Here is a 14,129-nt window from a genome sequence, read left to right as displayed (position 1 = left end):
CTTGCCTCGATAGCTTAGGAGCAGCTTGTCTGACTCGTAACTCAAGGGCCAAGGGTTCGAGTTTATCACTTGACCCTCTATTTTTACTTTTAAGAGACCTCATTATGTGTAGCCTCGTGACTACACCATGACCCCTCTCGACCAATCAGAATTTTTCTGTAACAACGCCAATAAATGTTGGGTTCTCCTCAAGACGGGCCCTTAAAAATAGAACGCTAAAATATAGTGCCTAATTCCTCGTGGTTGGTTGTGATGGTACAGCCGCCCAAATATTTACCTACATTGCGCGACAGCCGGCTTTTTTGTGCTCCTGCGCCTTAGGGTGATCAAAAATGCGGAAAGGTCAGGATCGGCCAGGTGATCGCTAAGCAGCTGCTTAAATTTTATCTTTTCGCAGGTTAGCTATTCGTAACACGTAGGAGCACAAAAAGTGGTCGTCGCTCAAGCCAGTTAACGATTTGGGGGGCTGTAAGTGCATGCGATGAATCGGTGACCAGCTCTGCTTTATCGTGTCTAGTGTCCTGCGTGGGGACTGAGCCCGTCTCTTCTCTGCAGCTTTCCATGAAGCTGTCAGCATCTCCCCCCCCCCCCCCCCCCCCTAATGCTGAACGGACTACAGTATGGAATAGGCTCACCCTTGGGCCTGCGGGGTCTTCCGGAGGGCAGCTCTGGTGCTGACAGTGCCCCATCGCTGTCTTCCTGCGAATCATAGGCGGCGCGCTCGAAGCGTACGCCATGCCGCAGCGCCCGGCGAGGATCGAGAACACCGAGGGCCACGCCGCGAGGAAGCGAGTTGGAGCGGCCGGTCAGTGTGCGCGGGTGTTGCTGCGTTGAGAAGGTAACAGTACGAGGAAAATTTAAACGGCGTTGAATTGTACTGCATTAAGATTCGGTTGATGAGAAGGTTACTGCAATTGACCCTTAGGTCCGAGTATAAATATCCTCCTAGTATTCACCATATGCCAGACGGATTTCCATTCAAAATGTTCGCGTACAAGTAGACAGCCGCTTTCTCACCCCGTGCGTGGGTGCCGCCATGAAAGGTGCCCCCATGGCCGATGGCGGCCTCCTTCCGGATTGCACCTCGGTGTCCGAGCAGCTCTCCATGAGGGACCGCCGGCGCAGGATGCCGCCCGGTTGTGCTCCGGGCGGCATCTGCTGCTGCGGGTGATGGTGTCCACCGTGGTGGTGCAGCGCCGCCATGCCCCCTCCCGTGGCCGAGGGCCGCAGCGAATAGTATCGGCCCGCAGGTGGGCCCTGCATCATCTCGGGCTGCATCAGCCGCTGCTCGCTCTCGGTGCGCAGCAGTCGACGTGTAGACATGTTCCGGTCGTGCTCGTCCCAGTACCTTGAACGAAACGTCATAGTAGAGGTGAAAAATGGGCACTTGTTTTTGTGCGCCAATGTTTAGCCCGCTATGCCAACAGGTAATACAGGCAGGGTACTATCACTTACCTTTTGCTGTGCTCCTAATGAATGAATGAATCAATCAATCAATGAGTTTATTTTCGCATACTATGTACAGCGAAAAAGGGTGAGAAAAAACTGTTTTTATTGCAGCTTGACTGAGCTCCAGTCACCCAGGAGCATTGACGAACGGTGCACTAGTTACGTTTATACATAATTTGACTAGATTAATTATACATAATACACTTATACATAATACAGAAAAATGAGCATGCAAAATAAACAATTAAAAGGTGTACATGATCAAAGAGAACTGAACATGCAAAATACATAAGTAAAAAGGTTTACATGATCAAAGACTCCAATTACTAGGACACACATAGTATATTATACCCCAATACTTTATATACGGGGACAGTAAACGACACTATATAAACAGTTCAGCAATACCCTTTTGCGACAGTTGTGCGATATCAACCTGAAGCGCATCGTACTGATTTAGTAGTGTTGGTGAGATATGTCGAGTCATCGTTTTACCACAATTAGTTCGTGTTGACGGAACCAGCCAAGTTGATGGATTACTAAAACAATAGTTACTGGAAGATTTTGTTAGTTGGGCTAAATCTAAAAAATAGGTCAAAGGTACCTTTAATGGCCCGTTTATAGGTGCAAAGTAATTTATGCGTATATATATCTTGCGCCTTAATGATCATGTGTGTACGAAAAAGTGATGCTGTGTGTTCCAAGGCTGACACATTTCTAACTGCACGGAGAGCCCGTTTCTGGAGGACGGAAATTTTATGTATATTTGTTGCAGTGGTGTTGCCCCAAACTAAAGCACAATAACACAGATGGGAATTAAGATGTGTTCTTCCACCTCTGTTTCGTTGTAACAATGCACCTCCTGCTCTCAAATGTGTACGAACCAGCCTAATTCTGAGCATTAGTGGTATTGGGAGGCGTGGTGAGTCTGCGAAGCCCTGAGCGTCACTAACAATATGTTATATCAGAACCATCTGCGGGAATGTACATGGTACCAGCAATCTATGTTCTTTCTACCTGAACCTTAATTCGAAACGTTCTGTGCTGTGCGGAACGCTTTTCTTTTCTGCCAGTGCTGTTTTATTCCATGGCAAAATGCAAAAGGGGCTTAGCTTATGTATTAAGCTACTCTCGGTACAACGGCATCATATGTGACGAGTAACAGACCTGGACAAGTAGGACGCCCACTTGTTCAAAACCCTATGCAATTGTGCACCCATAGTGTTCAACTTTTGAAGTTACTTTTGTGGAAACCCACACTGACAAGCTCGAACTTCGACTTGTCCCACACTGACAATGTACACAACCTCGGAGGAGGACTCAATCAGTTTTTCTTTTATGCCATGCGCTCACCCTTTCGATAAAGGAGCCGCGCACTTACCTATTCCTGGCGGCCGAGGAGCGCTCCATGTGCGGACTGTCCCGGAAGGCGTGCACCTGTTCGGCCAGGCTCTCGAGGGTCTTGGGGTAGCGATGCGGCGGCTGTGGTTGTCTCCGCACGGGAACCGTGCTGCTGTAGTACGGGTTCTCCATCAAGCCGCCACCGCCCATCCCGTTCTCGGATTGAAGGTCGTCCTCGGCTTCCTGTGAAATACAAAGGCAGAGAACGGCACGCAAGGTGATGCAATATAACGAGGTCAGAAGTAAAGATTGAGTGAACGAAATAACGCACAAAATTGGAAACTCCACTGTGGGCTTCAATGACAAAGTACTTTGCAGTCAGTGCGTTATGATCAATCTAGAGTCAATGACAGGTATTGAAACCCTAGACAAAAGGCTCCGCCGCTTTGGCTCAGTAGTTACGGTGCTCGACTGCTGAACTTAGTGAGCCGAGTTCGGCACCAGCAGCGCAGGCAGCGTTTCGATTATAGGGAAGCGCAAGGTGACCGTGTAATGTGCGACGCTAGTGAACGGTAATAAACACCAGGCGACAGAAATTATCCGCAGAAGTCCACTACTGCGTCCTTCATAGCCTGAGTATCCTTGGGAAGTAAAATCCTAAAAACGAAGCAACCATATACAAGAGAGCAACAATACATGGTCTAAGAATGAAATCAACAGCCAGTCCAGAGATGCCTTGAAATGGGACAAGATGAAAAGCCCATTTAAGATGCCAGGCTTAGTCACTAAGCAAGTCGGCATGTTGAACATTCCGTGTGCTAAATCATGTACTAATTCGTATTTAATAAGGTGGCGTCTTAAATTACCTTGTCGAACCCTTGAGTTTTTCATTAGATACAATACTTACGTGACAGGTAAGCCAGCCAATTGGTGCCACGGGTAAGGCTAGCTTTCTCTTTGCTATGCGTTTGCTATGCTTTTCCCACCTTGTAGCCTTGGCGTAGCTCTGAACCACGTAACAATATTCTTACTTTAAGCAGTACTCACATGGTAAAGGTCGAGAAGAAGGCTATCCAGGTAGTATACCATGGTTACGCATTCATGATTGAACAATTGTTTGGATATTAGAAGGAAGTTGTACATCACCGCAACTTCTGTAAGTATTAGCCACGCCTTTTTAGAGGCATATCATAAAACGTCGCCACGGGAGCGACTTTCTATCGGAAATAGTCCATAAAATCGTATTTGCTGAGGCTACGAAAAGCATACGAAAAACTGATACTTTATATTTCGCCATCGCAGCGATAAAAAAAATTATATATTCAGCAATATTGAAAATGTTGGAAATCAAAAATGATACTCCTCTCACCTCTTTGGTCAATAAACGCCGACGCGAAAGAAAAATATAACCGCCACATCCTGTCCTGCCCATATGACGTTTCTGCGTCTAAATAAAATTTTCACCCTGATTCCCCACTCTACGTCAGCGGGGCAGGTATGCATATGATCGCGCGATTGGATACACCCTAGTCTGTTGCGAAGAACAATTTATTTTGTCATTTGCAAACTAAATTTTCCACGGAAAGCTTTCCAGTTTGACTCCGATGCACCACAAAGACAGCCTCTGCAGAAGTGTTACGTAATCAAAAGACCATCAATATCATTTCAGGGTACCTTCAAAACAACGTGGCCGCCACGACTGGGGCCGAACATGCCAGCTCGGGATCCTGATCACGACATAGCTTTTTTTTCTGTTTCTATCTCAACAGTCGAACACCATACACACTAACTAGTCCCCCTAGCAGGCTTAAGGGCCGTCGCGAGGGGTGAGAAAGGGACGTACCTGGACGCCCCTCTTGACGATAACGACGGGCGGCCGCTGCCTTTCGGGAGCCATGGGCGGCACGGGTGGCAGCGCCCCCGACCGCCCTCCGGGACCGCCGGCGCCCTTGGAGCGCACAGCAAGCACCAGGCGGCGCGGAATGGACATGATGATGACCACGTCGTCCAGACTCATGTTGCGCACGTCCACCAAGTTCACCGCCAGGATCTCGTCGCCCACGCGCAGGAGTCCCGAGTGATACACGGCGCTTTCAAGCGCGATGCGCGAGATGAACACCTGCAGTCACCGCCGGACATCAGAGAGATTTAGCTTACCGTGATCCGCGATTCGCCACCGGGACCCGCTACCGTGCGTGGGCGGGGCGCACAAGTATGTGGCGCCATCTATCGGCGTCAAGGGGGGTCTGGGCATGCGCAGTGGAACGCACGGTGGCGGATCACGGGAGCGGATCGCGGATCACGGTATGCTAAAACTCTCTATCATCGCCGTCACCACTCGAGTGCAAGCCAAAGTAGGAGGGACATATATGCTGTTCTTGTGGTTCTATTTGAAAGTGGTTCGTTTTGGGAAAAAGCTGCAATGTGTAATAGAGAGATTTAGCTTACCGTGATCCGCGATCCACCACCTTGACACTCTACCGCGCGTGGGCAGGGCGCACAAGCTGATTGGTCCCGACGTGGCAGGTCTATGTGCTGACACCAAGTATGTGGCGCCATCTATCGGCATCAAGGGGACCTGGGCTTGCGCAATGAAAAACGCGGTGGCGGATCACGGTAGCGGATCGCGGATCACGGTAAGTTAAATCTCTCTAATCGCACTGGAGTCTATATTCTGATAAATAACAGACGTCATCAAGTGTCACGAATTTATCCGATTGGTTTAGTTAAAAAACACACGGTGTCGTGATGTTGTACACCCCGCATACCAAATAATGTTTGGCCAGTTAACGTCACCTTGTGACGTCACTAACCTATCGACCAATCAAGGAATTCGTTGGCGAGTTCGCAGGTGACATATAAGGTTGGTACTGAGTTGTGACATAACCTGCGCTATCGCAACTCTAGCCAAAAAGCATTAGAAAGCACCATAGCAGTAATAAACCACTAATTAACAATTAATTGTGAAAATTACTTACGAGCCATGCACAATGTACATATGGCAATGCTATAGCATCTACTGTAAGGGATAGTTAAGCATTCTCTAAGTTTTTTTCAGTTTTGATCATCTGGACAGAAACTTTGATACCTCGCTGTAGCACATTTGCTTATATCAATTGGTATTTACCTAGTCTAGTCTAACTTATGTGTACTGATGCGAATGATCAGCCGCGTAAATTATCACGTGTGTAAGAAAGTGGCGTGGCAGACTGTACCCCTTCTTGGGTGCGCACGCCGTCCCCCTCGCGTATGTAGAGGCCCAGGGTCTGTCCCGGCCGCTTGACGATCTCGACGAAGGCGGTGCCACCCTGCGCGTAGCGCCGTGCCGCCTGAGCCCCGGCGCGGCCCAGACAGCGCGGGTCCAGCACACGCACCACCATCTCGCCGCGCTTCTGCACGGCCTCCAGGTGGGCCGCAGTGGTGGCGTCATACTCTCGCTCCACGGCCTCGATCTGCCGGAACACCTCGCTCGAGATGCCGCTCACCTGCACGAGGGGCACAGGGAGCAGTTGGGCGGTGCATGCATGCCGCAGGGAACTGTTTTTCTTTGCAGCTAGTTCTACAGTCCTGAGGTAAGAATGAGGAAACTCTGGGTCAGCAGGTCAGTCCTTGAACAGTAGGAACACATCGCCTGCGAGGAAAATTATCGTCTGACTCTAATCTCTCACACACTTGCACAGTCCTTGCAACCTTCCATACAGAACTAAAGTGCCCGTTAATAGAACATTGTTGCAGTTTCTAAACAAATGAATAATTCTGCCCTACTTTTCTGAAGTTAGTTGACGCGCATATTGTTGCTTTGATGGCACTGAATTGATACAGATTGTAAATTTAGAGGTATATGAAACTGCATTAGAACTCGAAAACTCGCGTCAGGCATGCATGACGTTGCTTGCAAATGAATACGGTGAAGCTAGGTAATAATAGGAAGACACAAAATGTGGAGAAACTGTCTCGCTTCTCATCCGCGACCGAAGTTGACTTGCTCTATCGGTGAGTTCTAGAAATAACGATAAGTTTCCGGCTGATAATGTGGTACACAATTGGCGAGGGTATCCGCAATTTGGGTGGTTATGTGAACGCCATGGAAGCTTTCAAAACGACCGAAAGGAAGTGACGTGTAAACCGTTGAACTTGTAGTCATCTTGCGTAAGGTGTCTTGTTCGGAGAAGTGTCGTTACTCACCTTGCGGAAGTCCCCCTGCAAGACCATTTCGGGTGCCGGTGCGCCCGGCGCCAGCCGGGGCCTGACCGCGCCCACCCGGGGACCCCACGTCTCGCTGCCGCCTTCGACGCACACCACCAGGTCGCCCTCGTGGTTCTCCTGCGGCGCACGAAGCGGTAACGGGAAGACCCTTTTACGCGGCCACGGAACGAAGGAGAAGAAGAAGAAAAAGCACTGCTTAATACACCCAGAATAGCGTGCGCTTATCACGAATAGCGTGCGTTGGAAGCCATGCAACGTACAAGCTTTTCTTGGCCTTCCGAGGAGGCACTCGCACCGTTTCATGAACGCCGCTGGACTTTCTCAAGCAGCTTGTCTGTACCTAATTTGTACCTACACAGAAGTCGTTATACTTCAATCCTGTTCTTCGCAATTAAAAATGGCTAACGGTTGATAATCGGCAGATAAATGATTTTTGAAATATAAGTCGTCCTTGAACCGTTTCTATACACATCGGTCACCAAACTAATCATGAGGAGCCACGACAACCCATGCTTGTCATGATCGCGCTTAGTGCGTTATGCTATGTGATACAGCTCACGATGCCGCATACACACGTGCACCGCTAAGCATGACTCGCTAAGCACAGTACCGAGTGGGACGGTGACACAACAATAACCGCAGGAAAATGCTTCAACGGGCTCCTGTTTTCGCATAATATTGCCAGCTTTCTGCCCCGAACGCTGCCGCAACAAATGGACCGGAATGCTAAGAATGCATTTCCACCAGGAACTGAATGCTACTATAACCACTCTCGTGGCTTACTTTTTTTATGTAGTCATCTTTACATTTAACAGCGCATGATTTTCTGAAGCCAAATAGAACTTAATCGGTTCCTCAAAAACAAAAGTGCCTTTTATTCGGACAGTCTGGGCCCCGCCGCGGTGGTGCAATGGTAGGACGCCCGACAACTGTGCCGGAGTACCCTGGTTCGATGGTGGTGGGGGTTAAAACGTTTATTGATTCTTGAGCCTTATTATTGTCTATATTGATGGGTCGGCTTGATAACGCGTAGGGTGGCCGGGTTCGATACCGATCACCAGTGGCTGCGTTTAGATGGAGTCGTAACTTCCCCTGATGGGGCTGGGACAGGTGGGTCACCGCCGCTTGCGGCGGGGGCTGGCCTGTCACTGATTTTTTATCTTTTGTAGGCCGTCATTGCACCCGCCACCGCTTCAGTGATGGTGGACGACGGCCGTTGTTGCGGCGCGCGTCTTTCTCTCCCTCTTATTTTTTCTTTCTTGTCTATTTTCTCTTCTGTCCGCACGAGGCAGCGGAGGTGGCTCAGCTATAGAGCCAGTAGCAGGCCCGTGCATTTTCTTTTCTTTCTTCCTACAACCACAACAACAACAACAACAACGTCCGTGGGCTGTGCGGTCAGTGCACGCCAAAGATCCCCAGTATCTGTAAGGGCTGGATGTTCATAGACCCGGCCGATGCATACATCCACCCATTTTGGATCAATAAACGTTTGTCACCACCACCACCACCACAGGCGGTTGGAATTACTCCGGAGCCCTCCACTACAGCACCCCTTTCTCTCGTTCCGCTTTCACTCCCACCTTCCTACTTTCCCTTGCGGCACGGTTCAGATATCCACAGACAAGTGTGACAGATGATTGCGTCTTTCCTTCACTGTGAATTATTATTATTATTATTATTATTATTATTATTATTATTATTATTATTATTATTATTATTATTATTATTATTATTATTATTATTATTATTATTATTATTATTATTATTATTATTAGCCTGTTGATTGTCAGTGCGGCTTTCTTAGTGCTGCTTTCGGTGGTTTCCTCGGTATGTATATCATAAAGAGCCACATTTTCTCTTCGCACCACAGAACCGAGTGTTGCCGAAGAAGCAGCCATCGCTCTGGCCGCCGCCACTAATGCACCAGCTACCATCATGTCAGATTCCCGCACGGCCTGCCATAACTATCTTCGCGGACGCATCGGTGCCGCCAGCCGCCGAATCCTCGTCTCTATAATCCTCCGAAAAGGATCAGTGTGATCTGGATTCCGGGACACCAGTCGATGCCCGGCAATGAAGCTGCCCATCGACACGCTCGTGCGCTCCTTCCCCGAGCCTCCCCTCTCCCAGATCACACGTATGCCTCCCCGATCCTTACATACACAGAACTGCTTGAACACTACAGGCTGTCTCGCCGCACATTACTTCCCCCTTCTCCCATCCTGTCTACTCAAGAAGTAGCAACTTACCGCTGCCTGCAAACTAACACCTTTATTACACCATTTCTCCTAAACCTCTGGTACCCCTCCCTTTATTCCCCTGACTGCCCACATTGCGGTGAGCGGGCAACGCTCTAACCCATGGTTTAGACGTGCCAAGTTACCTCTTCTCTAAGTCCACTCCCCCACCCCTGCATGGAAGATTGGGAGGCCGTCCTGCAAGACCCCAACCCGGAGCACCAGCAATGGCGGGCTCGCCATGCCGCACTGTTACTGCAGCCATGGCCAACGGGACCCTGGACTGAGGGTTCCCCCCGCTGGTTAAATAAATGAAGATGTTGTGTCCTGCTCTTCCTGCCATTGTTTAATCTGCACAAGGTGGCATCGCTTCCCGCACTCTTACTTCACAGTTATGCAATATACGTACAAAGATTATGCAATATGCGTACAAAGGAGCACGTTTTCCATCGTGAAAACTAGCCAGTCTAGTCATACTTTAGCTTTTTTTTTGTTCCGTCTCGGTGGCAGTGGCACTCTCACCAGAGGGCCGTTAGGGGCACTTTGAATAAATCAATCCATGAACGAGGCATACCTTTTTGCGTCCGCAACAGAGCATCCTGGCGGCGATGATATGCTTGACCTTTTCTCCGAGGCGAGGCGGCGGGCGTCCAGGCGGGTTCATGTGGCTGGCGGCGGGCCTCGGGGGACCCTCCTCCTTCTTCTCACACCGATGCTGATGCTGCTAAGGCGCCGGCACTGCTGCTGCTGCTCCTGTCGGAGGCGGTGCTGGGCGGAAAGAAGAAGCGTGCACAAACAATGAGGCACACCGTTTCTTTCTGATGGGGCTGGGGCAGGTAGGTCACCGCCGCTTGTGGCGGGGGTTAGCCTGCCACCGAATTTTTTTCTCTTGTAGGCCGTCATTGCACCCACCACCGCTTCGGTGGTGAACGACGGCTGTTGTTGCGGCGCGCGTCTTTCTCTCTCTCTTCCTTTTCTTTTTAGTCTATTTTCTCTTCTGTCTGCACGAGGCAGCGAAGGTGGCTCAGCTACAGAGCCAGTAGCAGGCCCGTGCATTTTATTTTCCTTCTTCCTACAGCCACAACAACAACCATTGTTTATGGCGCACAGTGCGACATACTATAACACCGGCAAGCACATTCCGACTGTGCGGAAAAAAAGACAGCTGAAAACACTGAAGTTTTCAACTATGTAAAACAGTGCGAAGACGGAGCATTAAGACGTGGAAACTGCCTTCGGCCCCTAAGGAGATGAGAGAACCCCTGGTGAACCACTCTCCTTTTCAATCAACCTTGACGAAACCCTTATGGCTGAGTTATAAACAGCGACGTGCTCACACGCTGGGCTCCTCCGCATTGCAACCGCAGGTAAACATTTTTATAATCTTTGCAATAGGAACTTGCGAGTGCCTTCAGCACGCTACCGGCGGCAAGATTATTCTCGAGTGGAACGTCACCGCAGCACGCAACGCGTAAATCCCGTGGATAAAAAGAAGGTATTGCATCATTTAGAGCAATTCAACTTGAAAGAGAGGCTCACATTGCGTTGCTCATCATATACAACTGATAGGTAACAGCTCGCTCTAGTAGACTGAGATTGTAACCTTCCGTTTTGACATCATCTCTTCGTCATTATTTGATAGAAACCTTCCGCGCACGGATATGAGTGGCATTATTCTTCGAAGCACCACTAACATTCATTGTCTACGTCGTTGTCCTGAGGCCGGAACCCTGTACACCCGACAGCGCACTCTGTATGTGGAAAAAACATACCCGCGTTGTCTACGCTTTGAGGAAGTGTTTAAAAACATTTTGTTTTATTTTTTAATTTAATGTTTGCTTCAATATTGATCTGTCAGCGCTCTTGGCTTATTGCGCTTTTCTCATGCGGTGGTTTATGCGCGCTGCGTGTCTCTTATTACTCACTTTTACTACCAACAAGCCCAAACATTAGCGTTAGTGAGTTCTTGTTACTGATTTGCAACACTATGCCTGCTGTTTGGGCATATTGTTACAAGAGCGCATTACTATAAGAGCTCGAGAAGCTCGCCACGTTTCAGCTTCATAAGTAAGGAAAATCAGGCTAAGTTAACTACTGACTGACGATGTGACTACTGTATGATCGATCAATTGGCTATTTTATTTGTTCATTTCAATTCGGGTTGGTACTATATGGCAAAGAAATGCACCACTTAGGCGGTCGCATACAAACGCTGCAATTCGGTATTGTGCCTCTTGAGTTCCGCAATGTGAACATTTTCAGACGTTTGGTGTCAAATATCCGTTTTTGTTATTGCTGTTGACCCTATAGTGTATCAACAAGGCTGCTCGTCTTACACGTCAGCCGCCTGAGCGTATCACCCACGTATGTCATAATCATCAGCAGCTGGACTATGCCCACAGCAGGGCGAAGGCCTCTCCCATATTCCTCCAATTAACCCGGTCTTGTGCTAGCTGCATCCACTTGACCCCTGCGAACTTCTTAATCTCATCCACCCACTTAATTTTCTGCCGCTCCTTGCTACGCTTACTTTCCCTTGAAATCCAATTGATTACTCTTAGAGACCATCAGTTACGCTCTCTTCAAACTACATGCCCTGCCCATGCCGATTTCTCTTTAATTTCGACTACAGTGTCAGCAACTTCAGTTATCTCTCTGACCCACTCTGCATGTTTCCTATCTCTTAACGTTACACCTACCATTTTCAGTTCCATGGCCTTCAACGTTGTCCTCAACTTAACTAGAACCCTTTTCTGTAACCTCCATGTTTCAGCCCCATAGGCCAGTTTCGGCAGAATGCAACTATCATACACTTTCCTCTTGAGGGATTCCGGTAAACTGCTAGTCATAAAGTTTGAGTACCTTCCAAATGCACTCCATTCCAATCTTATTATCCTAGCTATTCCCCTTTCGTGGTCCGGACCTGCGGTCACTACCTGTTCTAAGTAGACATATTCGCCTGCCACTTCCAACGCTTCGCTACCTATTTTAAACTGCTGTTCCTTTCCCAGGCTGTTCAGCGTTACCTTAGTCTTCTGCGTATTAATCTTTGGGCCTACCTTTCTGGTTCGCCAGTATAGATTGTTAATCATTAGTTGTAGTTGGTCCTCTGAGTTACTTAACAGCGAATCGCAGATTACTGAGATATTCTCCATCGACCCTGATGACTAACCGCTCCCATTCCATGCCTTTGAATACACTTTCTAAGCAAGCTGTAAATATCACTGGAAAGACCGTGTCTCCTTGCCTAACACCTTTCGTAATTGGAATTTGCACCCACGTATGTGCGGCCTAGTTATTAAGCATCTTGGTCATCGGGCTTGCTCTATGTAACCGAGTGGTGGTGTTCGCAAAGTTCCGAGGTTGTTAGAACGAATATACTCCCCTCCCTCCCCGGAGATACAGAACTTCGGACGTGCCGTGTCTGCCGAAGTACACAATTTAATGCAAAATCACTTGGCCCGTAGACATTTGACCGCGGCCGTACAATCCTCGACTGCCATCTGTGTGTTCAGGTATAATTTGGAAAATCTGAAATGCTGGGATATGTATCGTTGTTATGGGTAGACCTGCAGGCCCGAGGCTTAGTTTAAGCTCGAGAAAGTGTTTCTTTATCATCAAGGAATAGTTGCCTGTATACTTTTGTTACCTCTTTTTATGCATTATGTTTTTCTCTATGTGCTAGTACCTTGCCACTCGTTTTTTATATCATGGAAACTTAGCAATTAAATACAAAATGCTTCCACGTTCTTAAGATGAATTATTTATTATCCGCAAATATCCCACTTAAACTTCACTTCAATCTACCCTCGAGAGCTAGATTTGAAATGATTAACTTCCAGCTGGTATTAACTCGACGTCACCAAGCGACACCTCCGTCTCCTCTTTCAACCAAGAAAACGGAGACAAACGCACTTTAAAAAGAGCCAGCCGTGCGTTTCAGCTTCATGGTTAGTGGGCGCGCTCCCGCATTACTTCGGAATAAATTTGCCCTCGTTCTCTCACCCGTTTTTCTTTTTATTTATTTTTTCCTCTTTAAACTCACGAAGCAGCAAATAGAGAGACGCGCAAAGCAATAGAGTGCTACGCCCCCTCAAATTATGACGTCAAGTGCCACTGATTTGCTTGTGTTAAAAAAAAAATTACATCTCAAGGGTTGTAAAGGGACAGCATGATAAAGAATACGGTACCTTCTCTGGCAGCGCACACCGCCTGCGCCTTATTCGATTATGCACATACTTAGAGCGTGCGACAGCGGCTCCAACATGCCGTCGCACATATATGCCTTGCTCGATCCTCCTCTCAACGCCATCTCTCCCCCTCCTCCAAATCGTGCGGCAGATGTTTGGCTTTGTAATTATGCTTCTCGGGTCACGGCCTCAGCAGTGCAAAAAAAAACAAATGTTGAAGCATTGCCGAGTTAAGTGCTTCACAGAAGAGAGAGAAGTGCAGTAGGCGGCTCGAGATTAAACAGGCACTGCCGAATTCAGGACCGCTGCATCCCACCACTGCAGACAGTGGGAAGAAAGAAGCGTATTCAGGCAGGATAAGAAAGAAATATTAGAAACAGCTCTAACAGAAAAATGGAAGAAATGTAGGAATGAACAGTAGCGCAGCCTTCGAGAAAAACAGTGGAGCGGTTGTTCAACTCCTACTTGTTCCCAATTGCAGGGTTTTTGTTCCTGATTCAACTGTCTCCTCGACGTGAGTAGCCGAGCTCCCGACAGCTTAAAGAAAGCTAAGGAGCAAGAAACAAGGGGAAAATTTGTATCGAAGAATGGAGACAGGAGCTGGGAAACTGGGCGGAGGCGAAGTCAAGGAGAATAACAAAAGGCGGAATGGTGGGCTGAAATTAAAGGCGCACTGCGCACCCACAGGACCAAACAGGCAAGCACG

The 14,129-nt window shown here is 48.4% G+C and overlaps 1 protein-coding gene across 1 annotated transcript in view; it reads right to left on the bottom strand.

Annotated features, from left to right (window-relative positions):
- Positions 1 to 9,897, bottom strand: part of LOC146180579 (rho GTPase-activating protein 100F-like) — a 32,460-nt gene extending 22,563 nt beyond the window's left edge. The window contains exons 1-7 of the mRNA XM_084577806.1: positions 9,808 to 9,897; positions 6,976 to 7,113; positions 6,006 to 6,275; positions 4,634 to 4,909; positions 2,831 to 3,033; positions 1,018 to 1,348; positions 636 to 825 (exon numbers count right to left, since the gene is read on the bottom strand). Coding sequence (XP_084433932.1) covers positions 636 to 825; positions 1,018 to 1,348; positions 2,831 to 3,033; positions 4,634 to 4,909; positions 6,006 to 6,275; positions 6,976 to 7,113; positions 9,808 to 9,897 — 1,498 coding nt within the window. The remainder of the gene's footprint in view (positions 1 to 635; positions 826 to 1,017; positions 1,349 to 2,830; positions 3,034 to 4,633; positions 4,910 to 6,005; positions 6,276 to 6,975; positions 7,114 to 9,807) is intronic.
- Between the last annotated feature and the right edge of the window lie 4,232 nt (positions 9,898 to 14,129).

The sequence above is a fragment of the Amblyomma maculatum genome, chromosome 8 (genome assembly GCF_055883805.1).
Source record: "Amblyomma maculatum isolate TAMU_Amacu chromosome 8, ASM5588380v1, whole genome shotgun sequence".
NCBI classification, from domain to species: domain Eukaryota; kingdom Metazoa; phylum Arthropoda; class Arachnida; order Ixodida; family Ixodidae; genus Amblyomma; species Amblyomma maculatum.
This window is presented reverse-complemented; position numbering and strand designations above follow the sequence as displayed.